General features: G+C 35.0%; 1 protein-coding gene across 6 annotated transcripts in view; it reads right to left on the bottom strand.

The window, feature by feature from the left end:
- The window catches only part of LOC129465464 (dol-P-Glc:Glc(2)Man(9)GlcNAc(2)-PP-Dol alpha-1,2-glucosyltransferase-like), a 44,870-nt gene extending 19,560 nt beyond the window's left edge, over positions 1 to 25,310 (bottom strand). For 3 of the 6 annotated variants that reach the window (XR_010116411.1, XR_010116410.1, XR_010116409.1), the window contains exons 1-2: positions 24,990 to 25,286; positions 23,603 to 23,800 (exon numbers count right to left, since the gene is read on the bottom strand). Coding sequence is in view for 3 of the 6 variants with exons in the window: in XM_055247556.2 (XP_055103531.1) it covers positions 20,847 to 21,899; positions 23,603 to 23,800; positions 24,990 to 25,160 (1,422 nt within the window). In the remaining 3 variants the exon portion in view is untranslated. Of the gene's footprint in view, positions 1 to 15,001; positions 15,844 to 19,438; positions 21,900 to 23,602; positions 23,801 to 24,989 lie in introns of those variants that run through there. The other 3 variants (XM_055247558.2, XM_055247556.2, XM_055247559.2) reach the window with 3 other exon arrangements.
- Between the last annotated feature and the right edge of the window lie 430 nt (positions 25,311 to 25,740).

Below are 25,740 nucleotides of genomic sequence, written 5' to 3'. Positions count from 1 at the left end.
TCAGAGCTGCAATCTAGTCCTGCCTCCTGTCTGCCATGATGAACTTTGGTGAAGCAGCTGTTTCCTTCAGGTTTTGACACAAATATTTCCTTCTAAGAGATACCTTCACCTATCTCTCAGGGTCCCCCTCTTGACTTATCTCTATTTTATCACCCTTTTAACATTTTCTTCATAGCACTTACTAGTATCTGAAATTACAGTCAGGTGCCACATAATGATGTTGGGGTCATCAATGGGCTTCATGTACGATGGTGGTCCCATAAGATTATAATACAGTATTTTTACTGTACATTTTCTATGTTTAAATACATAAATACTTGCCAGTGTGTTACAGTTGCCTACAATATTTGGTACAGTAACATGCTGTAAAGGCTTATAGCCTAGGAGCCATAGGCTATAGCATATAGCATATGTGTGTAGTAGGATACACCCTCTAGCTTTGTGTAAGTACACTATGATGTTCACAAACAGATGAAATCACCTAACAATGTATTTCTCGAAATGTATCCCCGTTGTTAAGTGACACATGACTGAATGCTGTTTCCTTGATTATGATCTGTCTCTTTTACTAGAATGTAACCTCTTTGGAACCAGGAACCTTGTCTACCTAGTTCACTGCTTCATCCCCAGCCTTGAAAAGTAAATGTGCTGTATGAATGAATAACAATTTCTAGCTCACAAGTGTTATTCAATACATGTCAATTTACCCTATTTTCCTAGGGCATGGCCAATATTTAAAATAGTTCAGAACATACTGCAAGTGATCAATATTTATTGATATTGATCATTGATTATTGAAACTTATTGATAATGGAAAAACATAGGAAAAAATTTTATACTGCAAGAACTTCTAGATTCAGTCCTGAAAACATGCCCTTTAGCATATTTACTTTGATTTTCACAAACCTATACATGTGGCTATTTTTGCTTGCAAAATATGTTCTCATCTGAATGTGAATCCATATGGCACTTCCAACCACCAACTCTATATAAAATTGGATAACAAAGTCCCTGGAGGTTTAAGATAAGTAACGTCTTCAGCCAAAAATTCACTTCAGAATGGTTAGTTTTCTTCTTTGTCTTTGTTTATCATGTCTTATGAGTGATGACTAGTTTCAAAAAGACTTTTATTTTACTTTTTGCGACGGGCAGTAGTCAGAAAAAAAGGAATTGATCTTGGACTTGAAGAAACAGCCCCAGAGGTGAGAGACTTAGTCGTTAACCTGCACAGCCTCTTTCCAGCCTCTTCACAGATAACAAGAGCTTTCAGAACAAGAAACTTGTATATTCTGTGCAGCTCAAATAAAATTAAGAAGCTGAACATCAGTTGACAAAGAGTAAAAAATAATTGGGAGTTGACAGGAAAATAAACTCTCATTTATGAAAATGTAGCTTATTCCACAACACCAGATTTCAAAAGATACAGAATCCTGTTGCTCCACAATTCAATTTGTCCTACAGTAAGAAACTTTAATTTATAAATTACTATAAGTCATTTCACTGCATATAAGTGTTTTATTTACATCCAATAGTACAAAGTATTTATGGTATTTCTTTGAAAAATTACAATAAAATATTCTTTATAAAGTAGATAACTAATGCCCACATAAAGAACAAGAAGTAATGCAAACTTCAAACATGGCTAATCATAATGAAGGTGGAATGAATCCAATATAAAATTTTTTGGACAGGTCTTTGGTTTACATGATCATTTACTCTCCAGCCAAAATTACATTTAGTCCTTTAATTTTTCCAGCTATCAAAATAAACCTGAGGTTAATTGTTTTCCAACTCTGAGTCCTGAATTGCACACTGTCAAAAATGGACCTATAAATGCTTTTCAAATTTACTATCTTTTCAAAGAGGATTAGGTTTTAGTTTTTAAAAACTGTTTTAGAACATGAATTGCCATTTCCTGGGAGGGGCCTATGTAGAAACTTAGGAAACCTCCAAACTATGGCAGGTTCACAAGTGCATTGTCCCTGGCATAGATTTCCTTATACTGAATCCTGGCTCTGCCATTTACTAGCTGTGTGACTGGAAAAGTTATTTCATTATTTAGTTCTTCAATATCTTCATCTGTAAAATGGGTATAATGTGGAATTATACCTACTTTATATGATTATCTGTAATAGTTCCTGTGAGGATTAAATTACTTAATCATGGAAACCTCACAGAACAGCATCTGCCATGTAGTAAAATCCAGTAGTATTTCACTTGTATTTAATGATAACAAAGGCTTTTTTGGCTCTGAAACCAGAGTAATCAAAGGTAATGAAAGAAAGAAACTCAGTCCTAATCCTTCTTTCCTCAATGACTGCTAAGCTGATATGAGCATAGGGATCCTGCTGGTCATTATTCCTGACTGAATGGAAGAATCTGCCTGTAGTAGGAGAGGAAAAGCCAACAGGCAAAGAGAAATAAAGACAAGGAAAAACATTCTGAGGGCCAGTTCTAGCCCTGAGGCTCTAGGAAGGGCTTAGAACTTTATAGCTGTTTCTCTGATTCCCCAATAAATTCCTTTTCATTTTATTTTGTTTGTACTGAAGTTGGGGTTGTTTTTCTGTTACTTAGAAGTAACAGGTCATCACTGGAACATGGGACTAAGTTACTGACACCTGGATGAAACAGGCAGAAAGATCACACGCTTACTTAAGGTTTGTCAGGCTGTTGGGCCTCAGTCTAACTCCAGAGTCCATTTCACCAGGCCCTTTCCTCGGGACCTTTGACACTGGGAGGGACAGAAAGATGGCATAGGACGAACTCAGGAAAGTGAAGTAGGAAGGGAAGAAATCATAGAAAAAGAAACAGGTTGTCTATGGCTCTGGGATGAATAACTTTTTCCCCAAAGTGGGACTTCAGAATTCTAACAGTAATTCCAAATAGGAGACTCCACAGTATTCAGAACACAGAAAAATCGTTTAAATAAAGGTAGACCCATACAGGGACTATTTTGGATTCTTACTTATACATAAAACCAACTATTTACTAAGAAGTTTGGCATGTTAATCATTTAAACTGCCCTAAGAGGAAAATTTGAGTTTCTGGTGACAGCTGCAATCTACTCTTTTATAACAAAGTTCAAGGCTTATGGCTGAGATTATTCTTTTATTCTTGCAGGACTTTGAATCACATAATTTAATGATACATAGCACATCTGAGGCCAATGCCTAAAAGTATCAGAGTTCTCAACTGATGAACCAAAAAAATAGTACATGAACTAATAAGGAAAAGTTGAGAATGAGTAAATTCACATATTATAAAGTATATAACATCATGAAGGTGAGCTAAATGTCCAGTTCTCACAACATGGCAGCATAAGAGAGCAGAAATGCCTGCTGTCTAAGCTACCAACTGCTGTCTAATATCAATTCTAATTACAATAAATGAATACTTTTAAAAAGACAGCAAAGTAGGAATCCATGAATCAGTTTCCCCAAAGTCCATCTGCGGCTGACTTAAAATGCAACTACAAATTCTTCCCTCTTCATCCAAGCCCTTTGGTGGTACCCTTCCATGGTGACTGGATTTGGCTATGTGATTTACTTTGTCCAACGAAACAGTGGCAAACATAAAACAAGCAGCAACTTGAAAACTACTTGTATATTGTGGTTTGCCCTGTCTTGATCCTCTTGGGACCCCTGACAAGGCCACCATGTTAAAATTTCCAGGCTAGCAAGGTGGACACATATAGTCCAGGCTTCCCAACAACTCCAGTCGATAGGTGGTCACGCTCCTTTGTTTTGACATGCAAAATGGTTTAGCTGAACTTGTAGATGTAACTGAGACCAGCAGAAAATCACGCAGTTCAGCCCTGTCCAAATTTCTGACCAACAGAGCTATGAGCTAAATAAATAGTTGTTGTTTTATTTATTTATATAACACAATATTTGTGTACATATTGTACTAGTTGTAAATAGTTGTTTAAACTATAATGATTATTGCTATTCGGTTTGTAATTATAAATTTGTTGATATTCACTTTATGTTGTGTTCTATAAGAGCAAAAACAAGATACTGATTTTGAATGTAAAATTCTATAGAATTGCTTAGTAAGGATAATAAACTGCTATACCAAATCATATATGAGTAAATCAGTGCAAATTAAATCATGTTTTTGAGAAGCACAAGAACTATTTCATTATGTATAAGATTTGTCTATTTTTAATTGGCAAGGTAGATAACATAAATGAACACTGTCAGCCACAGATAAGTGAGTTGACTGTATTTGTCTTCAGGGTCAGACAGTACTGTGGGTAGATGGCATCCAATAATGGTCTTGCTTATTTATGTGGATAAAAAAGCATCCCTTCCTTGATATCAGCCAAAAAAAACCCAGCAAAAAATCACAATCATACCAAGCAATATAATTAATGAAAACAAATGAGAACAAAATAAATGCTAGCTTTTTAATATTATTTGATGTGCTAGATTTGGAAAGATCTAGGTAAAAATTTAGGTATGATGGTCCACAATTTAAAAAGAATCAATATGACATCAAACATTAAATTCAAACTAAACCTCAGTGACTCAGAGCTCCAACATCTTCAGAGAGCAGCTTTGGAACTGACTGCCTGAAGAATTTATCGATATAACTGCAAGACAAAGGATATTGTTTTGAACAGGGTAAATGGCAAAAGAGAAACAAGCCGCAACTACAACTGCTGATGTTGCAAAGAGAAATGCCTTTTTATCTTTAGCCTTGATTTCTTTTCATGTCTTTATTTTTCTATACATATTAATATGTGATAATATTTTAATTTTAAATAGCACCAGACAGACATTCACTGGTGATGTTTGTCAAATGTTTTATATCAAAGCAAATCACCACCACTATAATTCTAATTATCAAAAATACGAAGTAGAGAATTTTCTTTTTACATCTGACATAAACACACACACGTACACACATGGGCATGCGCATACAAATATATTTCTAAGAAATGTTTATTTAGAACATTACATTGTTTATTTAGGACATTACTTATTTTTAAATGTTAAATGTTTCTAAATAATAAATATATATAAATTTCTAAATAAATATTCTGATGTATTTCTATAAAAGGAATATATGTTACATATTAAAATCAATAATACAAACATTAATAAGTATATTAATAATATGAATAAATAAATGCAAAAAAAGCATTAATAATACAAAGTATTAATAATACAAATATTGCAAAAATTGAATAAATTGATATGGTTTGGTCATGTTAGTGACCATATAAAGTCTACACATTGGTGAGCCAAGATTGTGCCACAGCACTCCAGCCTAGGAGACAGAGTGAGACTCCGTCTCAAAAAAAAAAAAAAAAGAAAAGAAAGTCTACACATTGATTGGTTGATCTAGATCCTGACTCTCTTCTAATCCATAGCCTCCCCGCTGTTTTTCTTTTAGGAAGGCATTCTAGTGGAAAAATATATTGGCCTTTGAGCATTAAGGTAGTTGCGTCTTAGATAAAAGAATAGAAAATAAGTACTCCATACAGTGTTGCTAGACTAAAATTTAGTAGACTTAAATTTAACCAGAGTTTTGTATTTAAATAATATAAAATTATTCTAGTTTGGTCTCTTTGGGCATCTAGTTATTCATATTCATTAAGTCCGTCAAAAGCTCTTTCTTGAACATTTGCTATGTTTATATGCTGGCTATTTGTGAATGTGACAGACACAGTCTTTGGATTCATGAAGCTTATAGTCTAGTAAGAAATACAGATAAATAAGTTAGCAACTTCAATGGTGTGATGATGGCTATAAGTACAGAAAAACATATTCAGTTATGAGGAGGAGAGCAATGTCATGAAAAGCTTCCTGACATTATATATCCTTTTATATCTTATCTTTTCATTGCATATTAAGTTATGCATACTGCTACAGCAAACTGCAAATGAAGAGCTTCAGGTACTTGGCAAATAACCATTGATTGGTCCAGTTATTATATTTTTATGGGAGCCACAAGAAAAAATAGGGAAAATAAAACCACACATATATACTTGTATTTATTACATTAAAATGTTTCTGGTTGTTATAAAAATGGCATATTGCTATATTGGCTGTATCAACAGATATTGTTCTTGTTCATACCTCCTTATCATGAGAGCAGCTAGAATTGTTTCTAAATAAAGCTGAAGCAACATGAGAATTACATTTTTAATGTAACCTATTCTGCTATGCTGGCCATAACTAAGGACCATCAACTGGCATCTGAGTCAAAGGAAAATATTCGTGGGTTATATTGAGTGAGTCCTAGTATGGCTCAGATGGAAGCCTGTTGTGTGTGTTGTGAGTGGGAACCGGAGTAGACCAATTAGAATCTCTGTGGGTTTCAGTGTGGGGAAGGAGACAGAAGATGAAAAAGAAGGTAGATATTTTGAACTCAAGTTTTATCCCAAGTCTCACTTCTTGATGAGGCTTTGATGTACATTCCAATGCTAAAAGTTCTGGGGCCCACCAGGGAGAGACTATGTAGATGGAAGCAAAATATCCCCTCCTAACTCATGTTTCTCTACTCTCAACGACTTTCCTTATTTCTTCCTTGCATCGGTAAAATGCCCAACTAATGTAATTCTAAATAATGTACCAAATGTAACATTTATTTTAGAACATCAAATGGAACATTTAGAACATTTTAGAACATCACTATTTTGGGAGGACAAATAATAATTAGCAAGTATACAAAAAAGTGACCAAAATCTGTGTCTTTTCAAGTTAAAGAAGGAACTGACATTTTAAATGATGTAAAAAGCCATTTTAAAATGTTCCTGAAGACAGCAACAATGAATGATTCAATTATCTAACACTATTTAACATCATACAAAAATTATGATAAAAGTTGATAAAACTATTTGGTGTATTGCCTCAGTCATATTAAATAAATCATGCATAACCCTTACACTGTGTGCAATTAACAGCCATTTAATAATTTTTGTATGTATTTTCCTTTCTCATTTGATCTAATAGGTTCACACAGCACGTTAATGGCAGAGCCAGGACTTGAATCCAGGTATTCTGACTCTAGCTCAAGTGTTCTGTATTTATAGCTGCCTTAGTATTTTAGACAAAGACAATCTATCAAAATTTAGTGTGTAGCGGAAAGTTGGTTGGTTTTTATTTTGTTCAATGTATTTCTCCTTTATTTATTAGAGAAAAGTTATTTAAATAATTACAAAATAGTTATCAATTCGAATATTTTAAAGGTTTTGATCTTGGTTAATTTACCCTTATCAAATATTAAGCCTAAATTACAAAACCCTTAAAAAATATGAACTCCAAATTCAATTAGAATTTTTTTCTTAGATGCCTGCTGATTATTTCTCATAATAAGCAGTTTTCTTCCAAAAACTACACCATTATTTCAGTTTGATGAAAATTTGTTCCTGATGGAGGAAAACTGGATTTGGAAGATAGAAAAATTAAGTTAATCCTCTGACATTGTAATGATAAACATTTAACTCAGAATTTACTGAAAAAAAAAATTAGAGTATATCTAGAGATTCAGATTACATGCAAACAGGTTTACAGTCTTCCAAATTGCGTTATTTGTCTTTCAAGATTGAGAAAATCTCATTGGATGATCAATAGTTCACAGAATTTTTCATATGTTAATAAAGAGAAAAAATTAACACAAGGAAAGGTCCAGTATAATACCAAACATTATAAAACAGAAAAGATCCATAGTCTATCAACTTTCTAGCTACACAGAATTCAAACATCAAGCTGGGTGTCAGGTTGCATTATATGTAACTCAAAACCATTTGGAGATTTGGAGAAACTTCCAAATTGCATTCCTTTCAGAAAGCTAAAATCCATGACTATTTAAAAAAATTTACCTTCCATGTCACTCACATTACATAACAAATAGAATCACTTTGCTTTCAGTCTTTATCAAGTAACCTGCTCTATAGCACAGCTATCAGAGAATGGCAGGCTGCTTTTCTAATGGCCTGATTAAGGGAAACAAGAATTTCCCATACAGAAGCTTTTGGAAGCCTTTTATTACTGTATATACATTACTATATTTTTATTACTCTCTCTATATTACTATATATATAAAACAAATTCCACATTTATTAAAACTATTTATAAATTCCAGGTTTGACTGGTATTCCAATTGGAAAGAAAGAGAAAATATCAAGGTTTCTAGACATTCTTTTTTTTTTTTTTTGAGATGGAGTCTCTGTCACCCAGGCTGGAGCGCAGTGGTGCCATCTCCACTCACTACAAGCTCCGCCTCCCGGGTTCACGCCTTTCTCCTGCCTCAATCTCCCGAGTAGCTGGGACTACAGGCGCCCGCCACCACGCCAGCTAATTTTTTGTATTTTTAGTAGAGACGAGGTTTCACAGTGTTAGCCAGGATGGTCTTGATCTCCTGACCTCGTGATCTGCCCGCCTCGGCCTCCCAAAGTGCTGGGATTACAGGCGTGAGCCACCGCGCCCGGCCCTACATATTCTCTCTCTTTTTTTTTTAAGATGGAGTCTTGTTCTGTTGCCCAGGCTGGAGTGCAATGGCATGATCTCAGCTCACCGCAACCTCCGCCTCCCGGGTTCAAGCGATTCTCCTGTCTCAGGCTCCAGAGTAGCTGGGATTACAGGCATGCGCCACCATGCCCGGCTAATTTTATATTTTTAGTAGAGACAGGGTTTCTCCATGTTGATCAGGCTGATCTCGAACTCCTGATCTCAGGTGATCCACCCGCCTCGGCCTCCCAAAGTGCTGGGATTACAGGCGTGAGCCACTGCACCAGGCCTTATATATTCTTAATTATGGGGAATAGAATGCAGCTGTGATTATCTGCTTCAAGCTTCTAACCACATGTTTTCAAAATGCTCAATGACAAAAATAAGCAAATATATTTGCTTAAAGCTAAAAATGTTCAAAGAATGCATTTAAAAAAAGAAAATGAAAAAATCACTGGCATCTGTGACATTATGAAGGTAAGTAAAATGGTACCAAGTTCCTGTCAGACTAATAACTGGAAAAGATGTCCAGGAGTGCCACCTTGAGAGAAAATTTAAGACAATGCATTTTGAAAACAAAATTGGCATAAAGGGTTTCAACGTTGCTCATCACAGTTACCCCAACTAAAGAACATCACTGTAAATTTTTATAGTACAAGTGAAGAGATAAGCATGGTCTTTCAACTCAGATCCTATTATATTCTTCTGTCTTTTCTTATCAGTATTCCACATGTATTTCATTCCAATGTGCCTCCTGGATGAGATATTTTAATGGAGAAAGGTATTCTTAGAGTCATTGGTATGTGAAGAAAGGATTCCTCTTTTTTTCTACCCTTTCTGGTGGTTCCTTTCTCTGTCTTCAGTCTTCCTACTCTCTTCCTTCTTTTCCTAGCAATACCCCTTAAGTTCTCATGCTCATGATCCCCAGAAATACTTGTGCTTATGTGTGGGCAGGCAGTGTGTGGGTATGTGTGGGGGATATGGTCAGAGAGCGGGAGGGAATAGAATAAGACATTCTCATATGCTTTTATAATATTAATAACCAATTAGCTTTAATGTGTTACTTTTCCTTGCATTTCCTGCATTTTATGATACATTTCCCTGCATTTCAAAGAACAAAATTTATGACCAAGACATAGATTTCTAGATGTGGCTAAGTAAAAACTACTGACTTAGATCAAGATCATCCCCTCCCACGGTTCTCCACAGCCCAGGGCCCGTTTATACCTCTGAAACTTTACAATGCATTTGGCCCAAAGACCCAATGTATACATTACACACACACACACACACACACACACACACACACACACACACACAGTGAAGATTCTAGGTCAAGCTAGTTTTCTTCATCTAAATTTAATTTCTTCACTAGACCTTTAGAGAGTGATAGGGTGTCAAGGAAAATATAAAAATTACAAAGAACAGTGCTTACTGAGAAAGACTGATAGGGTACCTGTTACAGCTTATGAAACATTTCTCCTAAGACTGCATCTCTCCTCCCGGCTTCAAACCTTTTCAGGCCAAGTGTTTTAGGGAGGGCTCTGAAACTCCTCATGTTTCTGATGGACAGCAACCTTCTCTCTGGCTTCTGCATCACTTACAACAGGATCTACAGGAGAGTGGAGGGCCTGTCTCACAGAGCAATTCTTCTTGTGCTAACTGAAACCTGGCTATCGAATCTAAATAACTATTTTTCTCTCCACACCCATTTATCTGTGGGTCTGTGTGTGGGACATATGCTTTCCTTGCTCCTCACTGTATACAGCAGAGCACTGTTCTTACTTTCTTCCTAAAAATAACCTCAGTTCTTTGGATGAACAGGCCATCAGATGATGCAAGTTTAGCAGGAATCAGTATAGCGCCCTGTTTAAGAGGGCATGTTCTGGAGCCGCATTTCCAGTTTGTAAACTGTTTCAATTCCCTATGACTTATTTTCCTTGTCAGTAAAAATGGGGGTCATAATAGCATTTGCCTTAGGGCATCTCTATGAGGCTTAAATAAATTCATGTTCAATATTTAGACTGGTGCCTGTAACATAGCACTTCATAAGTGTTGGCCACTGTCACCACCTGCTTCTCAGCCACATGGTAGTTTATTGTGTAATTTGTTTGCATCACGTTATTCTGCCTGAAATGCTTTCTGCAGTGTCTCCACAGGTTTCCATACAAATAATCTCCAATGTTAATTTCTCCATGAAGTATGTCTTTGTCCCTTCAGCCAGATGATGTGATTTCTATTCTCATGTAAACACCCTAGCTCTTATATTCCTCCTCAGTGATAATCATATTGTACTTTGCATTAGTTAGCCCCCATTAGGTGAGTTCATCTTGTCTGCAGTAGGTCACTTTTGTGTTTCTTGATACCGTTTTTTTCACACAAGGCACCCTCAAGTTGTCATTGCATTTAGTAACAAATACTATGACAAACTTTCTTAGAGGACCATATTAGAAGTTGATATGGTTTGGCTGTGTCCTCAACCAAATCTCATCTTGAATTTTAGCTCCTATAATTCCCAGGTGTCATGGGAGGAACCCAGTGGGAGGTAACTAAATCATGGGGGCGGGTCTTTCCCATACTGTTCTCCTAGTAGTAAGTCTCATAAGAGTCGATTGTTTTATAAATGGGAGTTGAGTGGTCCTGCATAAGCATTCTTTGCCTGCCACCATGTAAAATGTGACTTTGCTCCTCCTTCACCTTCTGCCATGATTGTGAGGCCTCCCCAGCCATGTGGAACTAAGAGTTGATTAAACCTCTTTCCTTTATAAATTACCCAGTCTCGGGTATGTCTTTATTGGCAGCATGAGAAGGGGCTAATATTCCAAAAACTTACTCTTGCCACCTAAACTATTTTCAGGAATTCTCCCTTTTAGTTTCACGAAACCAAAAGTAACACCCACAACTTCCTTATCTAATAAACAGAAAGACTATGCATAACACATGTTAACTACAATCAAGACAAGGTTCCTAGGCAGGTCATGGCAGAGGAGCTTTTATTATATTAGCTTTCCAGTAGATTGACTCATTTAAAAAGAGAAAAAAATCTTTTTGGAAACACTGAAGAGTAAACAAAAGAAGGCAGGAACTGGATGGACTCAGTTGAAAGATCTCACTGGGTGAGATCCATGTTTATATGGCTTTTCCCCCAGAGGGCACACCCTAGTTAGAAAGGTGCAATATGATTGGTTTGAGGTGTGAAAGGACGGAACCAGGACTGCTAGAGTAGCTGTAAATTAGGAGAAATCTCAGAAAAGAGGGAGTCACAGAAGAAGGGAATCCCAAAATCTGTGCATAAGTCCTGGGCTGAGCTCTGAGCTGCATATGATGGGAGAAACTCGAAGACACCCAATGGAAAGTAAGAGCTGGAAGTCTGCAAACACAGAGTAGGGACCACTTTCTTTTTTTCACCACAAGACCCAAAGACTGGGGATTGAACCCTGCCAAGTTAGATGTGTTTGGTAAATACTCTGAGCTTCCTACAGACCTAGCCTAAAAAAGAAACCCAAGCCCCAACAAGTTCAAGGTGGTAAGCCAGTAATTTAACTGCTTTCTATTATTATGAGAATAAAAGGAAGATTATACAGACACCCAGGCTAGTTATGAGCACACATCACAGGTATTTAAGAAGATTTGGTTCTATTTTAAAATGACTAATAAAGCTTAGCATTAGGTAGGTGGTAGACAGGGGAAAATGGCTAACAGGACAGTGTGAGGGAAATACAAAGCTTCTAATATTTGGTTTAGGATAAGAAAATGTGTTAAATAGACACAATACATTATAAAATATTATCAAACATGAATTTATTTAGAAATGAAATAAAAACATGCTATTTGAACAAACTTTTTTATAAAGAATAAGTTGACAGAAAAGCAGTTTTAAATAACATCAACTCACAAATGACTTTTAGAAGCCAAATAAACATTTCCATTTTAGAGAACAGTATGTAATACACAACCTAAAAGCATATAGAACACATATTCCTACATTCTTAAAAATAAGAGATTGTGATTTCACAGAGAATTTTTCAAAATCTAAAGTATGTCCTGTTTAACCAACAATTTGCTTCCAAACAGGAGTCTCTTTTGAGAAGCTAAATATTAATTTTCAAACAACGATTTCTCCATTTGGTAACTGGAATCATTCATATTAAAACAAAGGTCTTTATGTCAATGTATGTTAATATGGCTGAAGGCTCCAGCCCTGAGTTATTTTGTTTTTTACTTCCTTAAATTCATATTTACAACATATATCAATTTAAGGTACAATGACAAAAACAGAAACAAAAGACTCAATGGTAGATGAGAATCTATCTCCCTGTGGAAGAGGCAAAATTAGTGTGGACTTTATTTTTCTGACCTATAAAACTAGGAAGTATAATCACATTATTTGGGACAATTTTCCCTTCTAAAACGCCGTGAATTTGAAGGTAGATTTCATGCCTTTCTCCATAATATCAATAGAGTTAAGAATATTGATTTTGGAGTCAGGCTACCTGCTTACGAATCCCAGCTCAGACAGCTATTTTGTAATCTTGGAAAAAATACTTCACCTCTCTATACTAAGTTTCCCCATGTGTACAGTACTGATCTCATACAGTTGTTATGAGACTAACATGGGTAAATCACTTTATAACAGTGGCTGATACAATGTTACACGAGTTTTCAAATGAGATATCATCACTCATTGTTTGTGGGAAAAGATTCTAACTATGTCATATGAATGAAGTATGCCATATGAAAAGATCATATCATATGGGAAGATATATTAGGTTAAATCATCTAATGATTACAAAACTCAAAGTGAGTTTTTTTGTTTGTTTTTTTTACATTTATCTTAGCTTCATAAAACTCAGGAAACATTTGAATAACGTTATGATAAGTAGATATAAATGATTATAAATCTTTGTGGTTAAAAACAATAAAACACTATAAAAGAGTTTAATTCTGACTAATAAAAGTTTAACTACAACACTTGGAAATGTTGCACAATATCTCCACCTAGTGGACACCACCTTAAAAATTTTTACAGATAGTGCTCAGCCTTTTATCACTGGCAGAAAACTTTTCAAATAGAAGTAATTTCACTAATATAGAGGGATAAAAAATAGAAAATAAGTTAAACACTATATTACCAGTGCTCCAAAACATCATCGCTAAAATACCTTTTAGTAAGTTGTATAACTCAAATGTTTTTCTAAAACAGGGTGTAATAGAGTCAAACAGTAGTTTTGGTTTAGAAACTTAAAATATACCAAAGACAGCATGTAAGTCATCAGAAATACTTGACCATGACTCAGTAATTAATTTTTAAAAATTAGCTGTAACAAAATTAAGAATTTAAAAATCACAGAGCTTTAAAGATGTCAGATACCTTTAAAAGACATTTTACCTATTTGCTATCTAACTCTTGTATAGTATCTTTGATAAATAGAAATCTTATCTCCAATGAATGAGAATCTTACTTTTTTTCTGGGCCTGTTTCCCTAAAAAGACTAAACAATTAGAAGTTATGCTTTTCATGATTTGCAATCTAATTGTTGACCTCTGATTTACACTTCAGGCAATACAGAATTAAGTCCAATCTTTCAAATAATTATTCTTCAAGAGAGCTTATCAAGTGATAGAATTTCCACTTATCCAAATTAACATCCCACATAATTTTAGTCATTTATCTTACAACAAAATTATAAGGAGTTATCATGTTGTTCATGCTCTTTTGAACAGTTTCTAGCATTTTAAAAAATGACTATATCCAGTACAAAAGTAACATGCCATGAATGGTCTGGAAACTGCAGAGAGCAAACATGGATTTTCACCTCTCTCTCCATATACTACTTCTTTTGATTAAAAAAAAATTGAAAACAAACTTTTCATAGTGAGGCAGAATATGATGGTCAAAAACTCACAGGCTTGGGAGTCATACCAATCTATGTTCATTTAGTGACAGTGTGGACTTTGGGCAAATCACCTGACCTGCCTGACCTTCAGTTTCTTCAGCAGTCAAATAGAAATCAACATCTACCTCATAGAAATATAAATGTAGCATCAAATGAGACCGTATTTGTAAATCAGCTAGTATAATGCCTAAAACATTATAGGTGTTCAATGAATGATGGCAACCATCATTACTGTTACTTTTTCTCCCTTTCTTTTTCATCTTGTATATGCCATACACACACATATATGGTTCAACTAAACTGAATTAAGTTTCACTGTGAAAAACCAATACATTTAATATTTTTCTTGTTGGAAGCTGGCACAGTGGCTCATTGTAAATCCCAGCACTTTGAGAGGCCAAGGTGGGAGATCACTTGAGGCAGGTGTTTTGAGACCAGCCCACACAACATAGTGATACCCTGTCTTAATTCTTACAAAAAAAAAAAAAGGAGAAATTATACATGTACACACACACACATTACATATATACAAATTTGTATATATAAATACATATATACAAATTTGTATATATAAATACATATATACAAATTTGTATATATAAATACATATATACAAATTTGTATATATAAATACATATATACAAATTTGTATATATAAATACATATATACAAATTTGTATATATAAATATATATTTGTATATATAAATACATATATATTTGTATATATAAATATATGTATTTTCTTTTCCTTGTTAGAAAAATACTGTATTGTTTTTTGGTCTGATGGTGATAGGCTGAGATAAAATTTAATTAACATTAAATTCATCAAAAATTTATCTCTTAAAAAAGCACAATATACAGATATTATATTGTGACAAAATTTCTTACCCTAGAAATAACTTTTCAAATCTCAAATATTAAATATTAATGTTGACTCATGGATATATGTTAAAAATATGTCCTCAATCTCTATTTTTATTATAATTTTCTCAGTTACACAAGTTTTTGTATATTGGAAACGTCAGTTGTCAACATTAAATACATAAAAATGCCCTATATAAAAAATAATTAACAGCTATTCCTAGAGTGGTAAAATGTAGCCCAACTAAAAAAAAAAAGTATTTGTAATTAGTTGAAATGTCTTTTACCTTTAAATTCTTTAACCTGTTATTCATTGAAGGTTACTGATTTTTCTTATTTTAAATAAAAAGCAATTATTTTGAAATTATACCCTATTGAAGAAACTTTCCCTTTAAAGTGTTATAACCTCTTAATGGTTGAAAGTTATTTGTTTTTCTTATTTTAAATAAACAGTAATTATGTTGAAATCATATCCTATCAAAGAAACAACATATTTACAAGTAAATACATGTATAAGCATTAAATGCTAGCAGGGGTCTCCAATCTTTTGGCTTCCCTGGGCCACACTGGAAGAACCGTCTTGGGCCACACATAAAATACACGAACACTAATGATAGCTGATGAGCTAAAAAATAAAACAAAATAAAATAAAATCACAAAAAATCTCATGTTTTAAGAAAGTTTACAAATTTGTGTTGGGGCCGCATTCAAAGCTGTCCTGAACTGCATGTGGCCTGTGGGTTGAACAAGCTTGCACTAAAGCAAATAAAAATTGTTAACACTGGGTCAGAAAATTACGCAGAAAAATGTTTAGGATGACTCTTATTATGAAACACGATTTACTTCCTAAAATTAGCCACGGTTATATAGGATATTTTTTCTATTCACTTCACTCTATACTAAAAACTTCATTCAGTATATATTTACTCAATATGTATCATATGACATACTTATAAATATTATGAGTATATGGCAGGAATTAATCCTTTTTAAAGTAAGGTTATACACATACCAATCAGACACTGACTAGAGTTAGGACAAATACTATTCTCATCTGAAATGAGGACTAAAGACTAAACCACTTGCCTTATTGATCCCAGAGCCACAACCAAATATAAAAATCTTAACTCCCATGTTAAATGTTTTTTTCTACAAGCCCATGGTTCCTAAGTCATATTTCAATTTCCATTTAAAAATTTTCAAATTTATATCACAATTCTTACTTGCTTCACTTTTTAATGAAATTCCAATTACTTCAAAGATAATAAACGCTTGCTAACCTAATAAACACAAAATTTATTTCTTCATATGAATAAATATTTTATTTAAAAGTGAGTCCAAAATAACAGTCCACTATTTAGGTGGTATAAATAAAAATTGTAGATCCCTTCCTCTCTCCTCTCTTCCAACAATTCTAAGGAAAACAATACCAAGGCAAGTGGCAATTAAGTTCAAACTAGAAATACATTTCATTAAGCTATGTATTTATTAGAAATAAATTACATTAGGCTATTTATACAAGTTATTTTATGACTGGCTATGCACATTTCAGAAATAACTCTAAGAAGACAAAGGCCAGACAGCCAAAATAATTTATCTTGCCAAAATGAGATGCTATGTTTAAACTGAGAGATACTATCTTTCCAAATCATTTAAATACATAGTCAGACGCAGTTCAAAAGATTCCTGATTGTCCATTAATGGAAAACATAAATGTAACAAAATTCACAGCATACCTGAATCTTACTCATGCTACCTAAACATAACATATCTCTAGAATTTCACAGAAGATAGAATCAGTTCAAAATGATGTATTACTGAACCTATAATGATTTATGGACTAGATAGTTTTATGACACTTTTCAAAATAGACATACTCACAGACTTTAGTAATGGTAACTGTAGGGCTCCACATGCCCTCAAGCAGGGCAATATTTTTTTTCATAATCACCTTATTTTAATCAATTCAGCTAAGTCTAATGTTTAAAAATTCATGAAAAAATATCTACTCAATAACTTTCGAAAACACAAATATAACTAAGAATGTTTCTGAAAGCCAGGATCTAAACACCTAAGAATGGTCTTCTCAGTTGTTTCAAGTGAATGACTTTGAGTTTAGTATCATTTCTTGAACAACTAAAGGCAAAATGATCTGTTGTGCCAAGTTCTTACATAATCATTTTATCTGTTATCTATTTTGGAAAATTCACCAGCAAATGGCTATCTTTGAATTGCCTAGAAAATTTAACCAAGACATTTATCTTAAATTCAAAAGTATTGATGAGCATTCCTGTTTTAAAATAATAAATAGTTGAAAATAGTACCTTTTAATACATGGCATTCTTTTCTTAAAATACCAAGTACTATATTTTATGTATTTTATAAAAAATGTGGAAGATTAATCTGTTTCTCTCTGAATGTAGATTTTCACCAAAACATCTCTTAAAACAGCAGGGACTCAACACTTAAAAATGAACTAGAACAGCTGGGCACAGTGGCTCACACCTGTAATCCCACCACTTTGGGAGGCCGAGGCAGGTGGCTAAGGTCAGGAGTTCAAGACCAGCCTGGCCAACATGGTGAAACCCCGGCTATACTAAAAATAGAAAATATTAGCCGGGCGTGGTGGTGGGCACCTATAATCCCAGCCACTCGGGAGGCTGAGGCAGGAGAACTGCTTGAACCCGGGAGGTGGAGATTTCAGTGAGCCAAGATCGTGCCATTGCATTCCAGCCTGAGGGACAAGAGCGAGACTTCTCTTCAAAAAAAAAAAAAAAAAAAAAGATATAGAACAGTGATCCCTCCAAAGAGCAGTCTTCTTTAATTACAGAGTAAAATATTTTCCTCAATTTTGCCAGACTAGATCAGAGTGGAAGCTTCTCCTCTCAGAAGTATTCCTAAATACAAACTCCTTGCATTAATATTATCAGACAAAAAGTTATTTTCCCTAAATTACACATTCTTTTTTCAATTTTGAATTCCCGGATTTAGTTCTCCATTATAGTAAATTAAGGACAAAAGTATAATTTCTTTGAGTGTCCTCTCTCATCTAATTTTTAGGAAGTCTGGGTAAAACACATTTTTCTACAATCACTGTTATAACTAATGCCAATCTATTTTCTGAGTACTAGAGTACAACCAAAAAATGGTCTGCATTTATTACTCAAATTATACTTGTAATTTTCACCTGCACACAATTTTATATTTGTAAATGTAGACTCATCACTTAAAACTCAGAGAAGCAAAATTTGACATTGAGGGGAAAGTAATTTGTTTACTTATAGCTACTTTTAAAGTTTAGAAACATAAAATTATGTTAAAAGATGAGTTCTATTCACAATTCTAAGTTTACATGTCAAAGTTAACATGCCCAAATAATACTTTCCTGTAATGGAATGACAACCCAAAAAATACACTCAAAATAATAAACACAAAATTCAAAAAGTAACACAAAATAATCCTACCCTAGCAGTTGTTCCCTAATCTACAAAACAAAGTCAGACCAAATGATTTCTCAACTTTCTTTCAATTCTGACTTTTTTTATAGATAATGGAATCAAACACTAGTCACCTTTAGCTTTATATTACCTAAGAGGTCACTTATTTTTTAACCTCTCAGTAAAGATACTGAGAGTTATTTAAAAGGTATCAGCTAAGATATTATCTCCTGATCCAACAATCCCACTTCTGGGCATTTATCCAGAAGATTTGAAATCCGTATGTCAAGGAGAAGTCTGCATTTTATGTTCATTGCAGACAAGTCACAATAACCAAGTGATTCGATCAACCTAAGTGTCCATCAATGGATGAATGGATAAAGAAAATGTGGCATATATACACAATAAAATACTATTCAGCCTTTAAAAAGGTAGAAATTGTGTCATTTGCAACAATATGGATGAACCTGGAGGACATTATGGTAAGTGAAATAAGCCAAGCACAGAAAGACAAATACCACATGATCTCACTTATTTGTGTAATCTAAAACAATTAAACTCACAGAAGTAGAGAGAAGAATGATGGTTGCTAGAAGCCGGGGATGTGGGAATAGGGAGATGATAATCAAAAGAGACAAAGCCTCAATTAGATAGAAGGAATATGTTTGACTTTTTTTAGATCTATTACACAACATGGCCAATACAGCTAATAATTAAGCACTGTACATTTCAATACTGTTGAGAGTAAATTTCAAATGTTTTCATCACAAAGTATGTCAAATATTTGAGGTGATGGATAGATTAGCTTTATTTAATCATCCCACATTATATTCAAAAATCATGCCACTTTTTACCTCATAAGTATATACAACTATAATTTGATATATAATAAAAAAAATTTTAAAGGTAGTCTCCTAACAATCATATGAGGATTATCCTAAAATGTCCTTTAGTAACTGTCATGGACTGAAAAGTATCCCACGAAGAGACAATGTCTACTCAGAACATGTGAATACAAACTTACTTGGAACATAATTTGTATTCAAACTTACTTGGAACTTGGGTCTTTGTAAACATAATTAAGGGTCTCCAGACACAATCACCCTAGATCAGGGAGGGCCCTACATTCAAAGACACTGTCCTTAAAAGGTAATGAAGAGAAGACAGAGGGAAAGGCGGTGTGAAAGCAGAGGCAGAGACTGGAGTGAAGACTGCTGTCTGCAATACTTGGACAAGATTTGTCCATAAGCCAAAGAACTCCAAGAATTGCAGACAGCCACAAGATACTAGGAAACAGACATAGAATGGATTCTTCCTTAGAGCCCCCAGAAGGAACCAACTCTGCTGACACTTTGATTTTAGACTTCTGGCCTCCAGACTGTGAGGAAAATTGTTGTAAGCACCCAAGTTTGTGGTCATTTGTTATGGCAGCCCTAGGAAGCTAATACAATATGTATTTCAGAAAGGAAATCCCCCTTTTAAAGGATTATAATCAACACAATTTGTCTTTGGCCATCATACATTTCATATTAGGAATTAGTGAAAGAGCTTCATCATTTCTGGATTGTAAACAATAACCAACAACTTGATGCCTAGACAGACATATATGAGTCTCTACTTTATCATTTACTATCTATGCATTTCTATTTTGACTTATAATTAAAATTATAGTTACTGAAATGTTAAGCAACTTTTCAGTCAAGAATATCACCTGACCATTTGTAAATATTTGCTAATACATTGTTATTAGGTTGGTACAAAAGTAATTGTGGTTTTTGCCATTACTTTCAATGGCAAAAACCACAATTACTTTTGCGCTAACCTAATAGTTCTCTCTGAAGAGAATAAATTAGTTCCAGTAATACGAGGCATACCCAGTATTAATAAACTTATACATACAAAACATTCCCAAGCTTTTTGAGGGGCCAACATTATGAGAGCGATATGAGAGATCTGAAAACAATTTTATTTTCCCTTTATTCAGGCCTTTGAAGCAGGTCTTTAGCTTTCTCAGTTCTTTGCCACTTAATTTTTTACATATGTTTAAAATAGATATATATAAAAAACTAATGTAATTTGAGGACCACCACTGCACCTAAAAGAAATTCCATGTTTTCCACCTATTCAGTTGTTCTTTATAGAAATGGTCTAATTATTAAGTCCATTTTTACAGTTCAAAATATCACTGATATTACCACATAAACCTTTGAATGTCCTGACTATTTGGCCACTGAAAAGTCTTGTTCAGAAAGATGTAAAAAGTTATGAAATTAACAATTGCATAGCAACTCAGTTCACAAACAAGTCTGGATGTGGGAGGCAGAGTTATGTTAAGCCTATAAATGACATAAGGTAAAATGAAGTAACGAAATTCCAGCAGTTTCTGAGGAACTATAACAATGAATAAGCATATGAAAAACAGTAAATTCCAAAAAATTGACTTTGATTTCAATGAGTCAGCTATACTCCAACCAGCAAATATATAGGCTGGAACTAACAAATATTTCACAATTTCATATCTTTGAAAAACTCTTTTCCACACATAGAAAGTATAATGTCTATTGTCTGCTAGCAAGTATTTATGAGCATAAGTGAATTTCCAAACTACAAACACAGAGACTAAGGTAACCACCAAAAACAGAATTCTACGTTTCCAAACAAAGGAAAGAAAAGTCTTAATTTTGCTAGGAGACAGGAGATGAGGAAAGGAAAAAAAGAGAGTAAATGAAAAAAAGTAGAATAGTTGAGGAAAATGAAGACAGGCTTCATGACTACTCCGATCGCCAATAACAATTCCACCATTAACTACTACAAAAGCACAAAACAGAAATCCCAGAAGGATGTAGGGCCAAGTCAAACGGAAAAGCATACTCAAGTTTTTAAAGGACATGGAATAAGCCAAAAGAAACTGAAGAATTTTTCTGAATTCTGCAAATGGTCCTTTAATAGGTGGAAGTCTGTCTTCCTTCTTTTGTAGCTCAGTTTTCCAAGCCTCAGTTAACTTTTGTGCAATGACATTTCCTGCACAGAAGACAGCCCAGATGATATTTGTTTGCCGAAACATGAAGCCACAAAATCCAAGGAAGGCTGAAGTTTTATGATTTCCATAAAGACACATCAAATATGCAAAAAGAATAAAAAACATAGATCCTGCTTCTGTATAATAAAGGAAGTTAAAAAAATAAAGTGTTGGAAATACTGCTAGTGTTAATGTTGACAAGACTCTCTGGATACTTGAGGCAGCCTTAGAGGAAGAAAAAACAGATAAAATTATTTTCATGATAAAAATTGCTATTTCTGCTTACCTACTGAAGAGATTTATTTAAAAACTACTCAACTACTCAAACCTTATTTAAATAAAATTAATCAATATTAATCTTATCTCTGGCTTTGCAAAAACACAATATACATTTATAAGAACACTTCCTGGTACTTTTTATTTATACCTATCAGTTTGGAGACCATGTGTATGCCAAAGCTTCTATAGCTTAACACAATTTGAATCAGGCTATGATTAGTTAAGGAGTTACTGAGTGCAAGATACCGACTAAGTTCTGTGGGGACTATGGAGACAAATAGGACACAATGCTGGCTCCATTTCCCTGAGCTTATGTTTTAGTGCCTTCAATAAGGATTCACTTAGCCATAATCACCACTTTCTTTTAAGGAAATCCTTCATAACACTACACAAGGGAGAATGTAAACATGCATATGGTATTTATGTTACCATATCCAGACTTACTTTTTCAAGATGAAATTTTCATGATGAAATAACGGTATTTTTCTGAAAAGTGAGCCAGTCTAAACTTATATATCTTCTTTTGGCCTTTCTGACATGCTATTTCAGAATTTGAAAGTGTTATTATGTTCTTGAATTGTATACTCCACTTAATCTAAAGCACTAAATCAGACCATGTCATTTCCTTGATTAAAATTAAGGTCTCTCCATTACATGCTAAAGTTCAAAGTCCTCTCTGTGACATATGAGGGCATTCATGACCTACTTCTCTAGCCTTACATCCCTCTACTTTCTAATCCTGTAATTCCAAGACCAATTCCCTGCACCTCATTGTTCAATGCCTTTCTTCCTTTGCTTATGCTGTTTGTCTCCCCAGGATTAATTCCCCACCCTACACAGCCCTATCTGTTCATCAAGACTCAGCTCTGGTACCATCTTCTCTGTGAGGACTTACTGAATGCCACATACTCCCCTCCCTCCCAGAAAAGCAGTAAGTGTTCCCCTGCTCCTTCTCTGTATCCTCATAGCATCTTATGTCTACCACTCTATCATAATTGACACTACTGAAATCATCTCTTAAGGTTAAAAATGATTATTAGAGTTAACATTTACTGAGCCCTTACTATATATCCGGCACTACTCGAAGCATCTTCCATTTATTGTTTCCTTGTTCCTTTGTAACAGTTCTATAAGGCAGATTCTATTGTTATTCTTATTTAATAGATGAAGACATGGAGCCACTAAGTGTTAACCCGCCCACGGTCACAAAACTGGTTAAGTGGCAGGGAGAGAATTCTAACCCAGGCAATTGACCTCCGGGGCCTGCACTGTTAACACATCAAAAGTCCTCAGGTAAAGTCTGTTTTCCCTAATGAATATATACGTTTTACAAGAAAAAGACTGCCTCATTTATCTCTGTAGTCCCAGTCCCTAGCACATGGAATAAGCTCAGTAAGTATTTATTGAACTGGTTTGACTCACTTAACAAATATTTACTTTAGATTTTACAAATAAGTTATTCAAGTATTTAAATACAAATTTATTCTAAAATAGGGATGGAGGATTTAAATTTACCTTTACATAATATACGAAAATACAAAGTTACAAAGTGTTAAAGACATTTTTCACCAAATCTCATAAAACTAATTCATTGTAATTGTGGACCTGACTACACACATAAACTTGGAATTAAGTATTTTGAAACATACCTTGTTTCTGGGTTGTACCTTGCAGAAAAGCAAATATAGTAAATAGAAGTTGCCAACACTGAAGAGAAGATTAACAAATCTGAGCATCCCAATGGAGCAGACAACATGTTCAGACCATCCAAAGATCCAAATGGCAGGTTTGACCACTCCAACTGACACCAGGTACAAGCCAGGTAATGTAGTAATCATGGGATCCCACTTTAAAAAGAAAGAAAATGAAGTAAAAGCAAGAGGTAATACGAACAAGACAGACACAAATATGTCAAGCCCAAGTCTCATCTCCAGCAACAATCAGAAATTTTGAGAAGTTATTCTATGACAAGATTAAGTAAGTCCCTGGCAGAACAGGATTAGTTTTTCTTATTTTTTGCCCCCGGGACCAGCTTAGTGATGGTTCAGGTAGCAGCAACCAATAAACAACAACAACTTAAAATCTATTTCTATTTTCCAAGAAATGTTCTTTAAAAGCCTTTACTTTGATAAATAAATTGCAAATGTTCCAGTTTGTAAAAGCATGGAAACATTGTTCGGGACTCTAAGTTTAGGAAAACATTTGGACCACAGGCTCCATGATGACAGCTAACATAAACTGAGACAGAAATTGTGCCAAACCCTCTGTATTGTATATGCCCTATAGTAAAGATTATTGTCATTTTGCAGATGAGTAACCTGAATTTCTGAAACTCAGAACATCTCCAGGATCACAAAACTAGTAAATCACAGCACCAAGATTTAAGATCAGATCTTTCTCTAAAACAGACTTTATATTTCTAGCCAGTACCCTATATTGTTTCACCAGAAAAGCAGGGGATGTTTATTTTGATATTTATATGTACATACTTGCACAGTAAAATATATATTCAAAAATGATGTGACTTGACTGGTTGCCAGTTTATCCAGTTAACAGATAGTTCACTAAAAATACCCAGGGAAGGAATTTGTGATTATAAATTGTCATTTTTGGTAGCTGAAGATCCCTCCAGTCCACCATATCCCACCCCTAAAATGCACAGTGAGGCGCTTGACAGGTGAGCTAAAGGGAAGTTTTCTGGTATTTCCAAGGAGCACCCGAATGCCTTTAATCCTGAGACAAGGAAAGACAAAGTGGGATCGATATCCTCAGCTGCCAAGAGGAGCGCTCAATTCCCCATTAAGTATTCTCCCAGATCACTCCTTCCTGGGGGACAGATCTGCTGTTTATTCATTCATTTAATAAATATTTCACAGATCTCAGAGACAGGAACAAAACACCATACCCAGTTTCTTTCATGTTCTGAGGTGGGGTGGGGTGGAACGGGACGAGTTAAGTCTAAGAATGGGAGAAGGAGCTGGGGACGCTGGGACCTCTCAGGCATCTCCTGGGGTGGGGACAGGTCGGGCACCCCACCTGGGAAAGGGAGAAATGGCCCTCACAGTAGCGCTGCGCCTGAGGCAAGTGGAAGATCTCGTCCATGTAGGGCTCTCGCAGCGCCCGGCTGAAGGCGGAGAAGAGGAGGCAGGACACTAAAAACGTACAGCTCAAGGCGGCCGAGAAATAGTAACCCTCTAGCTGCGCCATTCCTGCTCCCACAGCCACTGCCCAAGAACCCACTCCTGGAAAATTCTGAGCCCGGAAACCTGAGCTGGAACCTTGGGCTCGAAATGGGCGCGCTAGACGGGACTAGCCAGAGGGGGCCACATACCGGAAGGCAAAGGATGCTGGGAGAGCGCGGATCCGGAAAGATCGGCGCTGTTTCCCGGAGTGACGGGTTTAGATAACGGACCGGATGACTACCCTCTCCATCACATTACCCGGGGCGCACAGTGTCAAAACTTCCGGAAAGGGCGGGTCTCGGATTTCGCCAGCGCGGGAGGTGCGTGGCTTGCTGCTTTGGAAAAAAAAAAAGCCTCTTCTTAGCTTGGATTTTTTTTCCTGCTCATTTCCATCACTTACAAGAAGGTGGCGACGTTTCCCCACGTTTCCAATGCCAAGCCCTAAAATTAACACATTTTTTTCCGCCGTTATTTCTGTTCTTTCTCTCCGGTGATCCGAATTAATTAAACCCTCAATTCCAAGACATTTCATTCCATCAACTTTGGAGTGTAGGAAGGGGGCGTTGGTTGTGATAGCAAAGACTGAGACTTTCTGATGAAAACTT

The sequence above is a fragment of the Symphalangus syndactylus genome, chromosome 17 (genome assembly GCF_028878055.3).
Source record: "Symphalangus syndactylus isolate Jambi chromosome 17, NHGRI_mSymSyn1-v2.1_pri, whole genome shotgun sequence".
NCBI lineage: Eukaryota > Metazoa > Chordata > Mammalia > Primates > Hylobatidae > Symphalangus > Symphalangus syndactylus.
This window is presented reverse-complemented; position numbering and strand designations above follow the sequence as displayed.